General features: G+C 33.5%; 2 protein-coding genes across 3 annotated transcripts; one reads left to right on the top strand and one right to left on the bottom strand.

Moving 5' to 3' along the window:
* The first annotated feature begins 401 nt into the window (after nucleotides 1-401).
* LOC132173418 (uncharacterized) lies at nucleotides 402-5,892 on the top strand. Of its 2 annotated transcripts, XM_059584921.2 has the most exons (5): nucleotides 402-1,176; nucleotides 1,254-1,397; nucleotides 3,028-5,031; nucleotides 5,196-5,326; nucleotides 5,447-5,892. In XM_059584921.2, the coding sequence occupies exons 1-5, from the start codon at nucleotides 402-404 to the stop codon at nucleotides 5,546-5,548; spliced, it is 3,156 nt and encodes a 1,051-aa protein (XP_059440904.2). In that variant the 3' UTR covers nucleotides 5,549-5,892. The 2 variants fall into 2 exon arrangements, with proteins under 2 accessions (XP_059440904.2, XP_088370378.1); XM_088514252.1 differs by having other exon boundaries at nucleotides 5,196-5,892.
* Nucleotides 5,893-6,573: 681 nt separating this feature from the next.
* Nucleotides 6,574-9,082, bottom strand: LOC132173342 (E3 SUMO-protein ligase MMS21-like). The gene is made up of 4 exons (XM_059584815.2): nucleotides 8,934-9,082; nucleotides 8,386-8,457; nucleotides 7,252-7,362; nucleotides 6,574-7,044 (listed from the first exon to the last, which is right to left on the bottom strand). The coding sequence occupies exons 1-4, from the start codon at nucleotides 9,027-9,029 to the stop codon at nucleotides 7,003-7,005; spliced, it is 321 nt and encodes a 106-aa protein (XP_059440798.1). The 5' UTR covers nucleotides 9,030-9,082; the 3' UTR covers nucleotides 6,574-7,002.
* Between the last annotated feature and the right edge of the window lie 14,170 nt (nucleotides 9,083-23,252).

The raw sequence follows: 23,252 nt of genomic DNA, 5'->3' as shown, positions 1-23,252 counted from the left end.
TTCCAAGAATAAATTGCTAAGAAATGCCTGAAATTTTGTCATGACAACCTCACTATTTGGCATTTGCTGCCAATTTTCTTAATTGGAGTTTGGAAAAGTGGTAGTATCTCACACCACCAATTTTCTTAATGTCGACCTTGAAAGATTGGATTTCACCATTGACATTAACTTGGAATGTCTTCATCATGTCTATTATAATTTCTACACGCGTTCTCAAGGCAAGTAAAATCTTGCTAGATGAAGATATGGTTTTACATGTTAGCCACTTGGGTTATCATTCCTTTTTTCTTTTTTTATTCAGCGATCTCCTTGTGTGTGTGTGTATATATATATATATATATATATATATATATATAGTCTCACTTGAACTCGCACTAATCCCCACGCCTCGACCTACATACATGGAGAGAACTTGTTTCCTATTCCTCCTTGGCGTGTCACTTCTCGCGGAGCAATTTTACATGGCAAGCTTAGTTGTTGCAACTCTTCCCAACATTACCACCGATCAATATGCTCTTCTTGCTTTAAAAGCTCAAATTTCTCATGACCCTTACAATGTTTTGACAAACAACTGGTCCACCAGCTCCTCTATTTGCAACTGGGTTGGTATCACTTGTGGTTCCAGCCATGGTCGAGTCATTGCATTAAACCTTTCTTACATGGATCTTGTAGGCACCATTCCTCCACACATTGGAAACCTTTCATTTCTTGTTAGTCTAAACATTGAAAACAATAGTTTTCATGGTTCTCTGCCTAACGAGTTGTCTTATCTTTACCGGTTGCAACACTTATCCTTTGGATTCAATAACTTCAACGAAAAAATACCATCAGGGATGGGATTGTTATCCAAACTTCAAACTTTGTCTCTATATGGTAACCGATTCTCAGGGACTATTCCACCATCTTTATCTAACATATCTTCATTGCAAATAATTAATCTTAGTTATAACCAACTTTCGGGCTCCATTCCATCCTCCATCTTCAACATATACAACTTGCAAGGAATTGATCTCAGAGACAACTTGCTCTCTGGTCCGATGCCTTCCAATGTTTCCAACATGTCGTCACTGCAAGTCATTAACCTAGGAGGTAATAATTTCAGTGGAAGTTTACCTTTGGAAATTGGAAACTTAATCATGCTCAAAGAGTTAAACCTTGGCAACAACATCTTTGGAGGTATGTTTAGCATTCTTTTAGCTTTTAGTCACTTCAGAAGTTTTTGTATTTGTTTCTAAATGGGAATTGTTCTGCAGGTACTATCCCACCCACATTATTCAAGTGCAAACAACTGCAAATTTTAGCTTTGTTTCAAAATAAGTTTATAGGAGGGGTACCTCTAGGAATTGGAAACCTAACCATGCTCAAGGAGTTACGGATTTCTGAAAACAACTTTGGAGGTATGTTTTTGTTTGATTATATGGATGGCATCTACCTTTTACTTGCCTCAAATGGGGTACCATTCAATTAAAAGTACAAAATAATTTTTTACCACGGTTTTGAGACGAGCTTCACCTTGGAAAAGGGTGAATTCATATCTCAAGGCTATATATATATATATATATATATATATATATATATATATATATATATACACTAGTAAAAAACTGAAAGTATTAATCATGTTGCTCTATTTGTGTGCGTGGATTCATATCTCAATCTCATGGCTATATATGTACTTAAGGATTTATATGTATAAAGAAATATAGAAGGAAAAGATACATTAGGGCTCATTGACAACACAATATATTAGCGGTTGCCATGCATTATGCATATGGTCATAGCTTCCTAAATCCACACCCACTTAACAAAGTTAAGCTTAACTTTTGGGCAATGCCTTCTTAAAACATGCTTTGGACAACAACAATGCGACCATCATTGTTTTGTCATGCATTTTGTGTATTGTGCTAGTGAAAACAAAATTAGTAAAGTACTTAATACCCCCATGAGGTTTGCCAACTTTATTTTTACTCTCCCTGGGGTTTCATTTTTATCACAGGAGGTCCATGTGTTTTTGATTAATGACCAAGTTAGTCCATCCGTTAGTTGACCTAACGGACTAACACGTGGACCAATCAGATGTTGACACGTGACACCTATTTAATTTTTTTAAAAATTAAAAAAATGTATTTTTTTTTTTAAAAAAAAAAAAGAAAAAGAAAAGGAAAAAAAATTGCCCCAGGCCACCCCCTTAGCTCCCCTTTGGTGCCCAAGGGGGTGGCCGAAACCATCCCCAGTGGGTGCTGGGGGTGACTCGGCCACCCGCATGGAGCCTAGGGGGTGGCCGAAACCACCCCCAATGGTGGTTGGGGGTGGATTCCCCCACCCCCATCAGGCCAGATGGCCACCCCCATGGCCAAAGGGCCACCCCCAAATGGCCAAGGGGGTGGCCATTTTTTTTCCTTTTATTTTTCTTATTATTTTTTTTAAAAAAAAAAAAAAAAAAAAAACAACATTTTTTTTTTAATTTAAAAAAATTTAAAAATTAAATATGTGCCACGTGTCAACATCTGATTGGTCCACGTGTCAGTTCGTTAGGTCAACTAACGAATTGACTAACTTGGTCATTTATCAAAACTACAGAAACCTCCTGTGATAAAAATGAAACCTCAGGGGAGTAAAAATAAAGTTGGCAAACCCCAGGGGTATTAAGTACTTAACCCATTAGTTAATTGAACATACTAACTAAACTTGTACGTTTTTTTTTTTCTTTTCTTTTCTTTTTCCTATACTCTTTTTTTGCAAATTTAAATTTAAGACTTACAAAATATTATATTCACATCTCACACTAAGAACAAATAACAAGATTGTCCACATAGCTCAACTAATAAAATAGAGGCTCAACTGACAAGGTGGATAACTGACCATGTGAAAGGAGGATAGTGGGCATAGTGGCTTATTTATTAATTAGATTTTAATTTGAAGTTTCTGTTGGTTTATTAGACACTTGTTCACTTGTGCGCACGTTTCATTTAAAGCACCTTTTATTTTTTTTGGAATAATAATGTATAGTTGTTCGTATTGTGCCAGGTGAAATACCAAGTGAAATTGGTAATCTACAAAAAATTGAGATCTTCAATATCGGTTACAACAACTTCACTGGTCCAATTCCATTTGAGATCTTTAATATCTCAACAATACAAGTAATTTCAATGCTTTCCAATAACTTGTCAGGCGATCTTCCATCCGATGTAGGCTTCCTACTTCCAAATCTCCAGGTACTTTATCTATGGGGAAATCAACTAAGTGGCACAATTCCCAGCTCTCTGTCGAATGCTTCACAACTCAATCTCTTAGATCTGCATGACAACTCATTCTCAGGCTTAATTCCTAAAGCACTTGGTAACTTAAGGCTCCTCCAGTGGCTCAACGTAGGATACAATAATTTGACCATTGAATCTTCCACTCCAGAGTTCAACTTTTTCTCTTCTCTATCTAATCTGACATATCTAACACTGTTAGGATTGTCAGGTAATCTACAAAATAGGATCCTTCTTGATTCCATTGGAAATCTCCCAACTTCTCTTCAACAACTTTTCATAGATGATTGCAATATTAAGGGCAGTATTCCGAGTGATATAGGAAATTTAACCAACTTGATACTTTTGTCACTACGGTTCAATGATTTGGCTGGCCCTATTCCAACTGATGTGGGAAGATTGCACAAGCTTCAAGCTTTGAGACTCGATAATAATAGACTCCAAGGTCCCATCCCAATTGATCTTTGTCATTTAAAGAGCTTGTTTGAGTTGTATTTAGGTGATAATGAGCTTTCTGGACCTATTCCTACATGTGTAAGTAATATGACTTCTTTAAGAGGTCTTTACTTGAACCTCAACGAATTAACTTCTACGATTCCCTTGAGTTTGTGGAAACTTACAGATATCTTAACTATTGACTTGTCAACAAATTCTCTAAATGGCTCTCTCTCATTAGAGATGGGACATTTGAAGGTCTTGAGAGTATTAGATTTATCAAAAAATCAACTATATGGCGATATCCCAACAACAATTGGTGGCCTCGAAGATATAGCTAATCTCTCATTGGCAAACAATCGATTAGAAGGCACAATTCCTACATCTTTTAGTGAATTGGTAAGCGTGGAATTCTTGGATCTTTCGAATAACAATTTATCTGGAGAGATTCCCAAGTCCTTAGAAGCACTTTCACATCTCAAATATCTAAATGTCTCTTTCAATAGACTACAAGGAAAAATTCCTATAGGAGGACCATTTGCACACTTCTCCGCTGCATCATTTATGTCAAATGATGGACTTTGTGGTGCTCCCCAACTGCAAGTTCCCCCATGTAAAGAAGGTGTTTCTCGACCAAAAAATACGGTAGCAGCTTCTATGCTAAAGTATGTATTACCAGCAATTGGGTTAACATTGATTGTAGTTGCTCTTGTAGTAGTATGGACAAGACGCCGAAAAAAGAATGCAAAACTTCCAAAGGAGGCAAACTCAATACCACTAGCGACATGGAGAATAATTTCCCAACATGAACTAATACAAGCAACAGAAGGGTTCAACACAAGCAACTTACTTGGTAAAGGGAGCTTTGGATCAGTATACAAAGGGACCCTCTCAGATGGAATGATAGTTGCAATAAAAGTTTTCAACTTGGTAGTAGAAGGGGCATCCAAAAGTTTTGATACAGAGTGTGGAGTACTACGCAATATTCGTCATCGGAATCTTATTAAGATCATCAATGCATGCAGTAGCATTGACTTCAAAGCTTTTATATTGGAATACATGCCTAATGGAAACCTAGAGAAGTGGTTGTATTCTCCAGACCGTTGTTTGAGTATCTTACAAAGACTAAATATAATGATTGATGTCGCATCGGCACTGGAATACCTTCATTATGGTTATTCAACACCTATTGTTCATTGCGATTTGAAGCCAAGCAATATCTTATTAGATGAAGATATGGTTGCACATGTTGCTGATTTTGGCATTGTGAAACTGTTAGGTGATGGGGATTCTATGATGCAAACCATGACTCTCGCTACTATTGGGTATATGGCACCAGGTGATGTTTTTAGTTTACAACTAGAACTTACATGTCTATCATTAACTCATGCATACACGTACAAATAACTATATCTTCTTGGTAGAATATTGATTTTAGCACTTTATATCTTTGGAATATATAATTATGTTCTCACGAATAGTTGTTATGTTACAATATAATAGAGTATGCATCGGGAGGAATTGTTTCTACAAGAGGCGATGTGTATAGTTATGGTATTTTGCTGATGGAAACTTTCACAAGAAAGAAACCTACAGATGACATGTTTGATGGAGAAATGAGCTTGAAGCGTTGGGTAAAGGAGTCTTCACCCCTTTCAGTAACTAAAGTTGTTGATGCCAAATTATTGAGAATTGAGAGTGATTGTGCTTCTATGGAGAATTGTATGTCTTCTCTAATGATATTGGCTTTGCAGTGTTGTGCTGAGTTACATGAGCAAAGGATTAATGCAAAAGGTATTTTAACCACACTCAACAAGATCAAATTGAAGTTTCTACAAGATACTGAAGGAAGCTGATATGTGAACATACAGTTTGTATGTAGCTCTTTTATGTTCGTGCTTTTGAAATAATGTAATAGTTTTGAGACTCTCCTAAAGATATTTGTTTATAGCCATTGCATTGTTATAGTCGAAAATAATAGTAACATTTATAAACTGGTACAATTAATGATTGTAGTGACCTATAAACAGGTACAATTAATGATTGGGTTTTGTGTAAAAGGCATGCTTTTGGTGACTGAGAAAAGAAGGCAAAATTGTAGTCGTTTAGTGAACATACTAACGCAATTAGATTATGGTGATCGGGAAGAAGTACAAGTATTCTTTTTTCATTTGTTTGGTTTGTGTTTGGCTCCTAAGAAATCGAGGGGCAATACTCTCTCAATATATATATATATATATTCAAATATGAAGTAATAATATCAAAATATGAACTCGTTGAAGTCATTGATAGAAGGTGTTTGAAATGGTAATATCTGAATTGCTGAAGTTCATGATTATGGCTGTATTCATGAAATAATTTCGTGAAAAATGAGGTATTTGACATGATTAAAAAAGAGAGATATTAGGAGTTCTTTGGTTTCATTTCACTCTTTCTTTTAAATTGTTAAATTAACAGTTATCCCAAAAGATAAATTTAAATACTGATTACTCCCCCTCACGTGTGGGGTTTAAACTCCCTTTTAATAGTGAGGCCCAACAAGTTGAATATTTTCTAATTTAAATGGGGGTGAATTGACGAAGTCACATAACCTTTGGCTATGATACCATGTTAAATTACCAGTTATCCTAAAAGCTTAAGCTGATAGGAAGAGATAAATTTAATCACTTAATCAGTACTTTAACATAGATAACTTATTTTCTTTGTTCTGATTCGATAGTCATTTATGGAATTAACTTATTCAATAGTTTCAACTTGTACTGGAGCAAATTTTAAGACCATAGCAACTCGATCAACTTTTAATTATTTTATATAGAGAAATACATAATATAAAATTAAGTTTATATGTTTTGTGATTCAAGTGCTACATAGTCCTGTGGACCTAAATTCAAGGCCTATTTCTATGTTCCTAGCCCATCCTAATGGGGAGTTATAAATCCTCCCAAGGAAAAAGACCAAGAGATCATGAACCTTCACTGATAATACTCTCAAAGAAAACCCAAAGAAGTATCATTAAGTGGGTTATCGAAATCACGCCACATCTCTCCACTTAAAAGTGGGTCCAACTCTTCAAAGATCAACTTAGCAAGGTGGTTCAAAGCCGGTCTTCGGTCCGGATCCCCATTTTTTATGCTCAAAAGATTCAACAACTATAGAACACAAATGTTTTATAGGTGCAAATGATAAAGTTCATGACTTACTGAGTATAGATACACAGAATTACAAGTTATTGTGTTGTGAATTCAGTTTTCTCTTAACAACGAGTGAAAAGTGAATCTCCCAATTAGAAGAAATAAGAAACAAGTCAATTCTAGACCAAGAGGGGTAGTCTTGATGTTGTAATGTGTTTGTCCTGCATCATATGCATTAGTAATACAGTAAGAATGAATTAGATTTTAAAAAATAAAAAAATAGAAAACACTTCAACACATAATTTTAAAATAGAAAAAATAAGAAAAAATGTCAAAATGTAGTAATAAAAAATTTGAAATTCTTGCCTATCCTTTTAATAGTCCAACACCCATGAAACTCCAAAGAAAATAATCGAGAGAAAACATACCCAGATAGCTTCTCTAAATTGGCGTATTATAGGATGGTTTTGTGGAACTGAAGATAAACTAGGCTTGAGCTTTGCAATCTCATCCTCAAACAACTTCTTAAAATTAGTTATCTGCATTTCAAGCATTAAATTAACAAATCAGAGAAAAGGAGGATAATAAAACATTTACATAAAGACAAAATCATTTGAAGAGAAAAACTTTGCATTATATAGAGTTCAAGCACCTCTCCTACAGATCAACCAAAAGGCAGTTAACAAATCAACAAAGGCATTAAGAAACAAGAAAGCAAGAGATAATGGCTTCAGTTTCAGATCCAAAAATTTAAATTCCTTTCAATTTTCTATATTCTCTCACAATCAAACAAAGCATAAGCAGAAATACTATGAGGAAAAAAAAACTCATTGTCCAGAATAGTATAATATCATCTGAGACTCATGATTATCTCTCTTCATCATATTCAAATCTACTATTAAAAAAGCAAGTAATATCAACGCATTATCTTCGAATCTAAATTCCTTGCCCTAGAAAAAGTAACATCATATTTACTGTTTAAAAAACAGACGGTCTAGTTTACACCCCCTTTTTTTTTTTTTTTTAAGGAAATAGATGAATTCTCATTAATGAAGAATCAGATGGATACAGGTTGTTCCATCAAAACAATATCACGGATAGCCCCTAGAATTGTAGTGTTCCAGGTCTTCTCAATGAACCGTTTACGCTCTTAGGCCAAGCCATGTGCAGCCTTATTGAAATTTCGTGTACCCACCCCAATCGAGTAAACTTCAAACTCATGTAAAGCGCCCCCTCCACAAGAATCGGATAATACTCCGGCTTGCCCCAAGGAATTGTTTGCATCCAAGGAGATTCGAACTTAAACTTGATGGAAATGCCACCAAGAGTAAGGCCCTTCCCACTTGTGCCAACCCTAATGAGACTGAATTAATCCTAAAAAAATTTCTATTCATCAGTTGGGGGAAGTATTATGTCCTTTTGAATTGCCAAATGCTGAAAAGAAATTCATATCCAAAAATTTAAATTCCTTTCAATTTTCTATATTCTCTCGCAATCAAACAAAGTATAAACAACAATACTATTGAGGGAAAAAAAGCTCATTGTCCAGAATAGTAGAATACCATCTGAGACTGATTATCTCTCTCCAAATCAACCCCAATTTCCATTATCATATTCAACGCCTTCCGAAATTCCTGAAACAAACAACCCAAAATAGAGTTGTGGTAACACCATGGATAGGACATGCAATGTGATTAGGCATCATTTGGGTAGGAATTCGAAGCACTTATTAGCGAAAAATCATATTGTATTCAGCAACAAAAAGAAAAAAGAAAAAGAAAAAGAAAAAGTAGTTTCAATAGGGCAATCAAACAGCAGCTTTCGACAATAATATAGGATCAGTCAGCACTGATTTTTAGCATTTATCAACTCTTAGAAAGCACTTATCTTGCTTTAAAAGCAAAAGCATCCCATTGTGTTCACTTTCAGAAAACAACGCGAACTTCTTTCAAAATCAAAGTATAGACTTTGGGGGTACCAGGCACTGCTTGGCTTGCATTTTCAAAGAACTTGAATTTCTTTCCAAAAAAAAAAAAAACGGAAACAAATTCGATTCCCAAAATCACTAAAAAGTACTTCCAAAATGGTAAAACACAGGAAGGAAATTTACAGCAATGAGGGACTGATTGTCGGAGTACAGTGTCGAAGCTGCAGTTTGGATTCTTCCGGTGACGCCTGTGGACCGCGAAGCAGAAGTGGAGGCCATGGTTGGTCACTAGGGTTTTGGATTCTGAGAAACCGTGTTTGATTTGTGATCATTTTGGAGGGAGAGTGAGCCAAGAGGGAAAAGTTTTCCCACCAACAACGCACCGTTTTAGCATTTATTTTTATTATTATTATGGGTAAATATATTATAAGTCTCTCAGTCAACCAGCAAAAACTAAAAATTTCTAAAGTTTTTTTTTTGTTTTTTTTTTTTAATTTTTTTTTTTCGAATTTTCACTCTCTAAATGAATCAAAATGCCAATAAAATTCCTACCGTTAAATTTTTTTTAAAATGGTTAACAGTCGTTAGTCTCATTGAAACGGTGCGTTTCACTTTACTTTAAAATATTAATTTTTTATTAATTTAAATCTAAAAATTAAAATTTTAAAAAAAATTTAAACAAAAAAGGAAAAAAAAAAAAAAAAAAAAAACATGTTCTGCAAAGTTGCTTCCCATCGTAGATTTTGGAGGTATGTGAGGAAGCATCTTTTTCTTCTGCAAGCAGGTTGAAGAATTGAAGCTAGTTTGTCGATGCTGGTTTGTCGCCCAGGAAGGAGTATGGAAGTTTCTACGAATTTACCCATTTTACGTTTGAGTCATATCTGAACTGACACATTACAAGAGATCTATTTTGAAATTTTTGGAAGTTTGTTAAGTTATTGTTTGAGGCCCTATATTAGTCGGTATATCAAAATATACGAGACCCATCACAATCACAACTGTTACGGCTAAATTTTTGGGTTGATAATTTTGACACGACTCACGAACCCGACATGAAAAAAAAGTATTGGGTTTGGCCTTATTAAGTTCGAGTCTACCCGGTAAAAAAAAAAATAAAAAAAAAAAAAAATCCTAAAGACTAACCCAGTAATGAATAACTTAGTATATAATATATATACTCTTAATTATTTATGTTTACAATGTTTATATTCTCTCTTTTTCACGTAGGACTATTTAGCATTTGCGGGAGATAATGTTAATTTACAAAAGAATCAATTGGAAATTTATTTGGAGGAACCTAGGTCTGTGGATTTGGATGATACATTTGACATCCTTTCATTTTGGAAAGGAAATCAATTTCGCTATCCTGACGTAGCTGTTATGGCTCGTGATGTTTTGAGTATTTCTGTTTCTACTGTTGCTTTGGAATCCACTTTTAATATTGGTGGATGTGTGATTGATCAATGTAGGAGCTCACTCAAGCCAAATATTGTTGAGGCATTAGTTTGCACTAAAGATTCGTTATATGGAGATCAAGGTAATATTAGTTATTTGCATGTTTAATTTCTTCATTTATTGTATTATTTTTTGACTACACTATAATAAATTAATAAAATAACATTAATTATTCTTATTTTTTGATATAGAACTCACACAAATGAAGTTGGATAGCAAAGAAGATGATGTTTATACAATTGATGTTAATTCCTGTGATATTCCAAATTCATTTGGAGGCTGGAGCACAATCTGTTAGTATTTCTTAAAATGAGTATATTTGTAGTGTTTCATAATTCATATCTTTGATTACATGTGATGGATCATGGATCTTCAAGACTTCAAGTGAACAACATCGGGCATAATGACCATGGGAACCTAATTTGTAATGAATCTACTGATAATGTAGTTTTGAGTTTTGTTTCTTTTTTCTTTATTATTTTGTTTTTGTTAGCTTTTTTATTATTATTATTTTTTTTTTCTTTATTGTTGTGATGGAAATGTTGTGGGAAATCTAATTTGATCCATATTCATTTCATATATACATCATTAAATATATATGTGAAATTTAATATGAACAGTAAAACAGAAAACATCTAGACTGGTCATAGCAAATGAGTCTCCTTAAAGAGAAACTAAAATCATTATTACATTACATGTAATTATGGAAATGGACTATCTAATATGTATAGATCGAGTTGAAAATTGCTAATTTTGTAAATGTATTTATTAACAATTGCATTGGTATTCATGTGTTATTATTATATTTTTTTAAAAAATAAAATAAAAAAATAGGGTTAAGGGTTTTTAATGGTCAGACGGGTTGGGTCGGATCATGTCTACCCGATATGACTCGGTTATTTATTTGGGTTAAACACGTCGTGTCGGGTTACCCGGCTATTTTTCGTGTTATAATCGTGTCAGACCAGCTAATCCATTTAGTTCGCGTAGCGGGTATTAGTGAGTCGTAATCGGGTCGTATCAAGTACTTGTTTTATAGGCCTTCCAACTCAAGCAAACCTCATTGTGGGTCCTATTTGATTTCTTAGGATTTTCTTACCGAAAATTTGGAAAGGATAAAACTTGTATCTACAATCACTACAGTAGCTACCAACCCAGAATCAGATGCTATATGAACGCTGATGCTCAATCGCTTTTGATTTATACTTCAGAGTTGTTGTTGGGTTTTCAGCTTTTTTTTCTTCAAATCCAAATAAGAACCACCAACCCTCCCATTCCTTCAAATATACTCTGTAAAGTGGCTGCTCCTTTGAATATAACGAATATTTCATAACTGAGCGTATTAGGTCAACATTAGCTCGTTTCGTTTTCTCTTTCCCTTTTGCTTTCACTATTTGTTGAGACAGTTATTAACTCTGGTAGTGACTTAATTCAAAGCAAACGATCAGCAGTAATAGACCGCGAAGGGGTGGCACGAGGTGTGGCAGTCGTGCCACCCTCCGATGCTTAAGTGAGAGTTTAATTATGACAAGAGTAATAAAATATGGAAATAATAACATAATGTATTCAAGAGTAGAATTGAGAATGTATTTGTATTATAGGTTGGCTCCTCTTTTTATAGAGGCTATGAGTAGGTTAGCTCTAGTGGGACTCTCACTCGACTCCCTTGACAGTGATATCTGATTGGTTATCCTCATATTTGGTTTGTTAGAGGGATGCTTGTGCTCCCTTGATATGTGGGAATGGATTATCCTTCCAAATAACTTTGGAGATTGCATGGAGATATTATTTTGCATCTGGACTCCTCTTGGGAGCTCTAGTTTGTTATTCCAGATGGGGTTTGTTGAGCAATTGTTGGGCTTCCTTGATTATTGGGCTAGCGGTGCATAACTGCACGATTTGGAGCGGACTAGGCAATGACTATCTGTCCGTGCCCAGATTGCAGAGGCTTGGGCTTAGTTTCTTACTGAGCCGTGAGTCTCTTATTTGGAGTGGGCCCTCTTGTTGGGCTTTGGAATATATTTTGTATCAACACTATTCAATCTTCTTCTTCAATGGGGTACTGTTGGCAATAAAATAACATAAAGTTGTTAATATTGTGTCTAAGCCAAGTCTGATCAGATGGATCACCACAGATCTGTGCTGAAAATTTTAGAAATCTGTTAATTTTTCCTTTTATCCCAATCTGATCAGATAGATCACGACATATCTGTATTGACTGTACACAACTTTGAGTATATTGTGTTTGAGCCATAGACTTGAGATTTGCTAATATTTTCCAATTTTCAATTAGATCCATATCTGATCCAACACTTTCAGGAATTTGCTAGTCTTTTATGTTTGATCCCCTACTTGTCTTTGGTTCTTGAAAGTCAAATTTTTCAACATGCTTGCAGAAGGAAAAAGTGCTTCTTCTCATACCTCCAAAATCTACGATGGGAAGCAACTATGTAGAACAAGCTTCTTTTTTTCTTTTTTCTTTTTTAAATAAATTTTAAAATTAAATTAATAAAAAATTAATATTTTAAAGTGACGTGAAACGCGCATTTTCAATGAAACTAACGGCAGTTAACCATTTTGAAAAAAATCTAACGATAAGGATTTTATTGGCATTTCGATTGACCTAAAGAGTAAAAATTCAAAAAAAAATCAAAACAAAACAAAAAAAAAAAACTAAAGAATTTTTTAGTTTTAGTGAGTTGACTCAGGGATTTATAATATATTTACCATATTATTATTATTATTATTATTTACTTTTTAGGCGGATAATTTTTTTTTTTTTTTTTAAGAGAATTAGAGCACCTTTGATAACATTACTATGTTTCCTACCAAATGAATTAGGGTCCTCTCCAATTTAAATGAACTAGATAATATCGAGTTAGTTATATTGGAGATATATTTTTGTCCTATCAAATGTTATCCAATTCATTTGAACTGAAAAAGATCATGTTCCAACTCGGATCAGGAAAAATTCAAATTTTAATGGGTTCTTCTATGTGGTAATAGCATGATGGGGTTTGTCAAGAATGATGGGGTTTGTCTAGAATTGTGTTATTCTATGTGGTATTTCTTATCTGTTTTAAGAGTTATATTACTAGTTGGGAAGGTATTGTGTTAATATTAAGGCTCCGTTTGTTTCGGTATAAAATAATTTAAAAAATATATTTTTTGGTGTTTGGTGCGACGAAAAATAATAGTCAATGAAAAATATTTCCGATTTGATCGAACAAGCATCTTTAATTTTTGTAAAATTATTTTCAAAAAAGGGAAACTGTAAACCATTTTATGAGTTTGAATATCTCATTCTCAAATTGATGGATCGAGTTAGGAGACTCAGGACGTCTGCGAGGACTTCACGGGACCATTGTCAAGACCCCATCGTGACTCGATTGGGACCTGTCAGGACTTGGTCAGGATATCGCCGAGACTCGGTCTTGACCCCGCATGAACCATCAGGACCCCATTGGGCCACCGCCCGGACTTCGTTAGGATCCGGTTGGGACACCGTTGAGACCTATTCAGGACCCCCTTAGGACTTCTGGTTAGGACATCATCGGGACTCATCGGAAACTGGTTGAGAAACCATTTAGACTTCATCGGGACCCGACCGAGCCATTGTCCAAACTTCACTAGGACCCAGTTGGGACTCATCGTGACCCGACCGTAACCTGATCGATACATTATCTTAATTTAAAATTTAATATGATTGAATGAATATATATATATAAGTAATGCTATTTAGTAGATTCTCATATGTGTCATACAACTATGATAATGTGACAGTGAAAATCAACAAGGGTTTGTATAAATAAAAAGGGTTAAATACCAAATACCCCTCTGGGGTTTGGTAACTTTATTTTTACTCCCTTGAGGTTTCATTTTTATCACAAGACCTCCCTAGGGTTTTGATAAATGACCAAGTTAGTCAATCCGTTAGTTGACCTTTAGGATTGACACGTGGACCAATCAGATGTTGACATGTGGCACCTATTTAATTTTTTAAAAAAAAATTAAAAAAAAAAAGAAAAAAAATTGGGGGTGGCTCCAGTGGGTACAGGGGGTGGCCCGGCCAACCCCATCCAGCCAGATGGGGGTGGCCAGGCCACCCCCATGGCCAAAGGGGGTGGCTCCAAATGACCAAGCAGCTACCCCCAAATTTTTTTCTTTTCTTTTTAATTTTTTTAAATAAAACATTTTTTTTTTAATTTTAAAATTAAATATGTGCCACGTGTCAACATCTGATTGGTCCACGTGTCAGTCCTAACGGTAAACTAACGGATGAACTAACTTGGTCCTTTATTAAAACCTCAGGGGGTCTTGTGATAAAAATAAAACCCCGATGGGGTAAAAATGAAATTACTAAACCCCATGGGGTATTTGGTATTTAACCCATATAAAAATCAGCTATTGATTTTTATTACCACATCATCATAGTTGTATGATAGTTATATAAGAGTCTACTAAATATTATTACATGAGAGTCTAGAGTAAAAAGATGGTTCCTATCATTACTTATCTACTAAATATTATTTCTCATATATATAATTGTGATTTTTCTTACGCGCGCGTTAAAGGCCAAAAAAATATTTTTAAATAAATTATTTTTAAGAAAATATTTTTTCTTTAAACTTTTTCAGACAAAAAAATATTTGATGTCGAAACAAATTGACCTTTAATTTTCACCAACCATAAGGTCATCCGCAGAAGTAGCGGATTAGCTCTTTGATTTTATGGATGGCCCACGATTATCAGGTCCCACCAGATGTATTGACTTTGTGGTACTTTGGAGAGAGAGATGAAGAAAAGTGTGGGAAAAGAAAATAGAAAGATGAAAATTTATTTTAACCCCTCAAATTATCACTTTAAGAATAATTTACTCTTTAAACTATCAATTACGATAATTTATCCTCTAAATTATCAAAAAATGATAATGTACCCCTTAATGCTAGCAAAACAATAAAATTACCCCCATAAAATTTTCAATAAGACAAAAATATTCTTAGAATTTTGAAAAAAAAATAAATTTTAGTAGTTTGTTTTTATTTTAGTAAGGGTAATTTCGTCATTTTGTTAAAATTGATGGTACATTATCATTGTTTTGGTAGTTTGGAAGGTAAATTGTCGCAATTGATAATTTGGAGAATAGATTGTCATTGGGGTGATAGTTTGAGGGAGTTAAGTAAACTTTACCCTAAAAAGAAAGAAAATGGTTTGGACTTTGTGGTACTTTGGTTTTGCAATTTCTCAAAATTTTGGTTTGAAATTTGAAATTGGGTTAAATGCATTTTCAATACTTGTGCTTTATGCCAAAATCAAGTAGTTATTTCGATTTTTTAAAATGTCACAAATAGTACTTAAACTAAATAAATAAACTCACTTGGTACTTCTGCCATGAAAGTTTGGTAGTTTGGGAAATACATTGTCGTAATTGAAAGTTTGGGGGGACATTATTAATTTGGTGATAGTTTGAGGGGATACGTGGACTTTGCCCTTCTTTTTTTTTTTTTTTTTTTTTTGGCAAACCATTCCTCACTGAAGACAATTTTTAATAGTTTATTATTAATTGTACAATCTTTCAGTCTTGCTTACTTATTCAGGTAATGAAGTCATAATTAAGATTTTTCGTTTAATTTTAAATTCTCAACTTTAAAACAAAATTAAAAAAGAATCTTTATTTTTAAATACAAATTTCCGGTTTTTTTATATGTTTAAAAAATTTAAAAAGGTTTATTTTTTAATATTTATTTAAATCGTTAATTTATTTTATAAAAGCATCTTCCATTCTTCTGGGTTCTAGCATGTGCAAATTCTTACCTTTTTTGGGGTTCAAAGGAATCGTCACTGATGACAACTTTAAATAATTTATTATTAATTTAAAAATAATTTATTCCACATGCATTTAACTCTTCTCAATGACAACTTTATTAAAAAATTATATTAAATCAAAAAATTTAACGAATGCGTTTTTTTTTTTTTTTTTTTTAAATTAAAAATTTTCGTGTTTCTAAAAAAAAATTAAGAATTGGTTTGCTTTTGTTAGAAACGTAGGGGGATTTTTTTTTTTTTTTTTCACTTTCTCCTCTCTTGCCGACACTCACAACATCTATTCCTCCTTTCTTCTTTACTTAACGGGAACAAAATGGAGAGAGAGAAGAAGAAGAAGCGTGTGGGAAAAGAAAATAGAAAGAAAGAAAGTATGGGAGTGACAGGTTTCCACTTTCCAGAGACTTTTATGGTCATGATTTTCTTAGGAAAGATTTTTGTGGCCCTCTGATTTAGGACTGGCATGTTGCTGGCCGTGTATGTCAAAAATGTTGAATCGGCACTTTCTATACGGCAATTTCGTGCAACCTGATCACACCACCATTTAATGGTGTGATTCGCTTGCATTTAAGCTCCCTTTGACAAAAATCTCCTTTCATTGACAAAATCGCATTTTACAGGTGAGATGCTTTTCTTTCTTGTCCTTTTTTCTTTTTTAAATATCTTTAAGATGTAATTCACTTGGTTTTTTTCTTTTTTTTCTTTTTTTCTTTTTTTTTTTTATAATTTTTTAATTTTTAATAACAATCCCTTAAATATCTTCTAATAAAAAGACCAAAAATGCTCTCTTTTTCCTTTACTAAACTTTCAAACAATCATTTTGAACTTCACGGTCCCTCTTCAAAATAATATCATTTAAATACCAAGATAAATCGATTTACTTCAGCACTTAGGTTATAATATATCCACCGACTTTATAAATTCTGTTAAATTCAAAATCTACTGTCTGTTTAATATTTTGTCCCATGAAACTTACAAAAATCATTACTTAAGTTAGCAAGGGTTTGAGTGACATATTGGGCGGGAGTGATGACGGAATTATTTTTTATGCTTAAATTAGCAAAGATGAAATCTAGGGACAAAATATATGTGAAAAGCGAATTGACGTTGACCACTTTGCCTTTATAGAAGTTCTCCATGTTTTTTCTTTTAATTTATTTCTCTTTGGTGTGACACCTCCGAGGGCTCCTTTACAAGAGATGCATACATATAAGATCTTAACCCAATTTTTATATTAAATCATGCCATAGATGTACAGAACAAAAATCTTTTTCCAATGGGACAAATGTGGAGTCCCAAAATGGCCTTGCATGAATGTAGAGTCACAACTTGTTTGGTAACCGACATGTATAGTTAGTTTTTGGTTTGGAATGTGAGGTAATTGATGTGATATAAAGTAGATAGAATTTTAAAAATTTTTGTATAAAAAGGTGAAAAGTTTTGTTTTGTTTCGTTTTGTTTTTTTTTTTTTTTTTTTTTAACTAGTAATAAAAAGTGACCGTATAATATAAAAAAGTAAGAACGTTCTGAAGTTGATTTGAAAAAAAAAAAAAAAAATTAAGACTTGTGAAGTCCATAAGTCTTCTTAAGTCCGTAAGTCTTCTTGCCAAATAATTGCTCCGGACCCTACATTTGTGGACTATTCCAAAGTCAATAAGTCTTCTTACGTTGCTTCCTTTTCCACATGGAGAAGCTTGCATGCTCCAGAATGCACCTATAAATAATAGTAGGATAAATCATAAAGCAAACGCATTCTAGTACTGTCCTCCTCTCTCAAATATGAAGACATTTCTTCTCTTTGCTTTCATAATCTGCTTCCTTCCTTCCGACATAAAAGCTCGACAATTATCTGAGACTGGTGAGACTATACCAATTCCAATGCATGTCTTCTTATTTTATAACATCAAAAAGATGAACTCCGACATGCATGCACTAGTTTTATGATTAGTTTGTTATTGCATACCTAACTAATATTGAAACTATGCTTCATGCTTGTACTTCATTATTAATTTTGTCATTCATTTCAACCATATTTTAACTTTTCACAATCTTAATTTGTTGATTAGATATTATAAGTTGGAAGTTTTAGGCTATTAATCTATCACGTTATAGAAGAAACTTCATAAAATTCTCCGAAATTTTCTTGCATTTTAAAATTACTTTTTCGAAGTTCAAAAACTCTCAATTAAGGATATCGAATTTTCAATTTCTTTCCATTATCTAATTTCGTTAGAATTTTCTGTTAAATCTTATCAAAATTTTTAAAATACCTTTTTTTTTTTATTATAAAAATAAAATAAAAAATTGTAAAGATTCAGGGGTTTATTTATTTTATATAAAAAACATATTTGAAACATATTTTCTATATATATATATATATTATAAAAAAGGGGGTATTTTGACAAGATTTAACAAAAAATTCTAATGGAATTTGGTAATTGAAAGAAATTGAAAATTTAATATCCTTAATTGAGAATTTTTAAACTTTGAGAATAATGTCAAACCGAGTGAAAGTTCATAAAGGTTTGTGAAGTTTACTTAAGTTATATTAATACTTTGGAAAACTGAACAAGAGAGTGCAGGATTAATCATATCAACAAAAAATTAAACAGAAAAGACTATGCAGCAGCATGTATGAGGATGATTTTGGATTTATCATGTACAAGTTATATATTGAAAGTTAACGGGAAAAATTGCAATTGCTTAACATTGTTACATGTACAGTAGATGTGGTAACAATTGCACCACCACCACCACGAGTACATGAACCGGCTCCAATACGTGGGGCTCAAAGTCCAACCACTGCATGAAGAAGAAACATCTGGTTTCAATAATGAATGTGCTGGAGAGATATGATAGTATTTGAAGAATAAGTTGGTTATGGGGAAATTGCTGCAGCTTTGTTGTATTTTTCCTTTCCTTGCTGTAAAACTATGTTCTAGATCATGTCATTTTTAGAAAAAATAAGATATTAGCATCTTATTTTCCAGGAATAAGTATTCGCATCTCTATGGAAGTTAAAAGAATATAATGTTATATAATCACACAAGAGTACTGTTGCTTAAAAGTTAAACCGAGTAGTGCGATTAAATCTCTTAACAGGCAACCTCCTAAAATTATACTAGACGAAGATCCAATCCGTCGTCCATTTTAGAAACCTTGTCAGAGTTTGGAATGCAAAGAGATCCACTCATCAAATTGTTCTCTTTTCTGTAAAACTCATGTGAAAACCGATTACATCCAAACACCCTCACTTTTCACTTGCCCGATCCCACTTGGTCTCCCACGAGTCAACCACGAGTGCCGAGTTCCAGCTCAAATCTCCTGTCATTTTCACCAGAAAACTCATATCCGGCAGCCTAAACACCATGCCTCTCAGCCGTGGCCCCAATAGTTCATGTACATGACTCGCGGGAGAGACCTATCGGCCTGCCTCAGCCTCTCGCTGGCGCTAGAATTCCCCAAAAATCCGGTGATATCCAATCTATTTACCCCCGATATGAGCCGGAGATCCACAAGTCTCCGCCGGAGAAGAGATTCCTTAGACCGGGTTTCACTTAATGCCCCTAGCTGTGAACCACAGCCACGCCAAGTCGCTAAACTCCATCCAAATATAGGCCATAGAAACATACTTGCCAACAAATAGAGGCAAAGTAGAATATACTCTGCTCTGCAAATGGAAGAGAGAAATTTGGAACATAGAGGAAAAACATAAAGACAAACGAGAGGCAAACGGCGTTTGGGGTTTTCAGTAAAAGGTGTTGCTCAATGCTCATTTGATCTTGGCCATCCATTCTTTTAACCGCAGATGTGCAGTTATTTTTTCAACCGCATGGAAGCCCAATCCGAATTTTAATACCAAAGCGGTCATAACTCTTAAGGTAGGGGTGTCAAAAATAACCAAATCGGGGACCCGGTTCCGGTTCCGGTTGCCAAAAAAAAAAAAAACCGGGACCCTGGTTCCGGTCCCGATTTTTGGCACCCGGTAAAAACCCGAGAAAACCGGAACCGAGTCATATTTTATTATATATATATATATATATATATATATATATATATATTAATTCTTTTAGTCTTTTACGCAGCGTTTAGGACCTTAGGCAATTAGGTTGTAGTAAGGGGTATTTATTTCTTGTGCATGTTGGTTTGTTTACATACTTGTTTTTACTTTTTATTGTTTTAATGTTTTCTTTATGTATCTAATTTAAAATGATTTTTAGGGTATTTTAAAAAATTTGAATTTTTATTTCTAACGCTCATATAGGCAAAAACATTGATTTTTTAGGATTTTTAGGCTTTTTTAGGTTTATTTTTTAATTATTTGGAACAATCACAATAAAGCCTCTTTAATTTAGACAAAAAGATTAAGGACAAAGTTTTCCTTCAAACTAGGTTGGAGGAACTTCCTTCAACCTAATGTATAAAAGTGACATGTGTCACTTTTTTTAATAACATGTTAAATGCACATGTTTTTTTAATAAAATTTATTTCAATTTTGTCTCTACTATTAAAAAAACATGTGCATCTCATATGTTCAATGGACACATGTTACTTTTATGCACTAGGTTGAAGGAAATTCCTCCAACCTAGTTTGGAGGAAAATTTTGTCCAAAGATTAATAACTTTTTTTTTTTAAATGAGCTAACTTATGAAAAAAAATAATGGGCTTATTTTAGGCCCAATACCTAAAATCAACCCCAAACACTAATTTTTTTCAAAAACCGGTTCCGGTTCCGGTTCCCCAAAACCGAGAACCGGGGTACCCCGGTTCCGATTCCGATTTTGGCCAAAAACCGGGAAACCGGACCGGGTTGACACCCCTATCTTAAGGATTAAAAACATCAAATTGACCAAAAGAAATAAACCAAAGAAAGCCTTTTGGTCATTAAAAAAAAAAACAAAAAAAAATGATTATAACCAAACCGATATTTTCTTAGACGACGTGTCTTAATAACATTAAAAAAGGATAGAGTTTTCCTTCAAATTGGTCGAACTAAACATCATAAAATGCGGAAATAATTTTCTGAAAACTATTTTACGTCGAAGTAAACGGAGTCTCAATCTATCAAAATGACATGTGTCATTTAAACATGTAAGATGCATATGTTTTTTTTAGGATAATACTAGACATCCCAACACTTTTTTCCAAATTCATTTTTCCAAACGATCTAGTCCATTCAATAAATAAATAAATTTATATTGTTTTTTTAAAAAAAAAATAAAAATAAAAATGAATGTGGGGTCCAGATCATTTGGGAAAGGGAATTTGGGAAAAAAGTGTTGGGATGCCTAGCAACCCTCGTTTTTTTAATAGCAGGGACAAAGTTGAAATAAATAATATTAAAAACTCATGTGCATTTCACATGTTATTAAAAGAAATGACACATGTCATTTTTATAAACTGGATTGAAGGAAGTTCCTCTAACATAGTTTAGAGGAAAACTATGTCCTTAAAAAATAAGTTAAAATTCACATACTCCCCTCAAACTACCACCCAATTGATAATGTTTCCCACAAACTTTCAATTGTGTCTATGTCCCCCAAAACTACCAAAACATTATCAATGTCCCCCCTAAGACTAGCAAAAAGATAAAAATGCTCCTATATATTTCTCAATAAAACAAAGGGTTAAATACCTCAAACCCCCCTAGGGTTTACCAACTTTATTTTTTTTCCCTTTGGGTTTCATTTTTATCACAGGACCCCCCTGGGGTTTTGATAAAGGACCAATTTAGTCCATCTGTTAGTTAACCGTTAAGACTGACACGTGGACCAATCAGATGTTGACACGTGGCACCTATTTAATTTTTTTTTAATTAAAAAGAAAAAGAAAAAAAAGAAAAAAAAAGAGAGGAAAAAACAGGGGGTGGCCGAGCCACCCCCTTGGCCATTTGGGGGTGGCTCGGCCACCCCCATCCGGCCAGATCGGCCACCCCCAAATGGCCAAGGGGGTGGCTCGGCCACCCCAGTTTTTTACTTTTTTTTTTTCTTTTTTTTTTTTTAAATAAAAAATAAAAAATTAAAAAATTAAATAGGTGCCACGTGTCAACATCTGATTGGTCCACGTGTCAGTCTTAACAGTTAACTAACGGATGGACTAAATTGGTCCTTTATCAAAACCCCAGGGGGGTCCTGTGATAAAAATGAAACCCCAGGAGGGAAAAAATAAAGTTGGTAAACCCTAGGGGGGTTTGAGGTATTTAACCCTAAAACAAAAATACCCCTATAAATTCAAAATATATATATATATATATATATATATATATATATATATATATATATATATATTGACTATAAAATAAATATTATTCATTTTAAAATAAATAGATATTGTTTAAAAATTTTAAATAACATTTTAATATATTTCTCATATCATGATATGATGTATACGGTTAAATTTGTGAAATAAATCTTTGACCATAAAATAATTTTTTTCAATTTTATTTGAAATGGAGATGAGTAAAATGATCTTTCACTATTATTAGATCCTCACCTTAAAATAAGTAAAACATTTGGATACTATACTTTTTAATATAATTTTCTTTATAAATTGATGTGATAGTTCATAATTAGTAAAATAATTAAGTGTGTGGGGCTGACAAATAAATAATTAACTAATTAACTCATTTATATAAAGCTGTTATAGCGTGAATGGAAACCGCCGGTTCTTTAAAAACCACTTGTTTTCTGGAGACATTAATAAACTTTTTACAAGTATTGAATTATAGAAAATAGAGACAGAACGGAAAAACTTCAACAACTACTTATAATTCATGCAGAAGGTGTAATGCCTGAGATGTATGATAAGAGCTTCAATGCAAGATTAGATTAATTAAGTGAATAATTAGAATAATGAAAGTGAAATAAAACTTAGAAGACTTAGGAGAACTTGATTTTTTTGACTCGTGTCCGAACATATTGGACAGAAAGCCCCTTGTCCCTTTCGTGTCCGAACAGGTTTGTGGACACAAATGGCAGAAAGTTCCATGTCCCCTTCGTGTCCAGACAGGTTGCGGACATGTTCCCTTCATGTTTGGACATGATGTGTAGCACCCCAGATTTTGAAAGTCTTATTTTAGAGATATTAATTTGATGCTATGATTATATTAATATTCATATCAGGCAATAATATTAATTCTTAAGGAATTTATGATATTGTATGAATGGTAATTGGAGATTGGTAATAGTATAATAGCAAATGGAAGGTGGAATAGTTTTTTTTTT

The sequence above is a fragment of the Corylus avellana genome, chromosome 3 (assembly GCF_965113065.1).
Source record: "Corylus avellana chromosome 3, dhCorAvel1.hap1.2, whole genome shotgun sequence".
NCBI lineage: Eukaryota > Viridiplantae > Streptophyta > Magnoliopsida > Fagales > Betulaceae > Corylus > Corylus avellana.
This window is presented reverse-complemented; position numbering and strand designations above follow the sequence as displayed.

Excerpts from the sequence above, each read along its gene's own strand:
- LOC132173418 (XM_088514252.1), top strand. The coding sequence starts at position 402 with ATGGAGAGAACTTGTTTCCTATTCCTCCTTGGCGTGTCACTTCTCGCG. Across the intron at positions 1,177-1,253 it reads TGGCAACAACATCTTTGGAG|GTACTATCCCACCCACATTA; the intron begins GTATGTTTAGCA and ends ATTGTTCTGCAG. Across the intron at positions 1,398-3,027 it reads TTCTGAAAACAACTTTGGAG|GTGAAATACCAAGTGAAATT; the intron begins GTATGTTTTTGT and ends GTATTGTGCCAG.
- LOC132173342 (XM_059584815.2), bottom strand. The coding sequence starts at position 9,029 with ATGGCCTCCACTTCTGCTTCGCGGTCCACAGGCGTCACCGGAAGAATC. Across the intron at positions 7,363-8,385 it reads GAGATAATCAGTCTCAGATG|ATAACTAATTTTAAGAAGTT; the intron begins GTATTCTACTAT and ends CTTGAAATGCAG. Across the intron at positions 7,045-7,251 it reads AATTTAGAGAAGCTATCTGG|GACAAACACATTACAACATC; the intron begins GTATGTTTTCTC and ends CATATGATGCAG.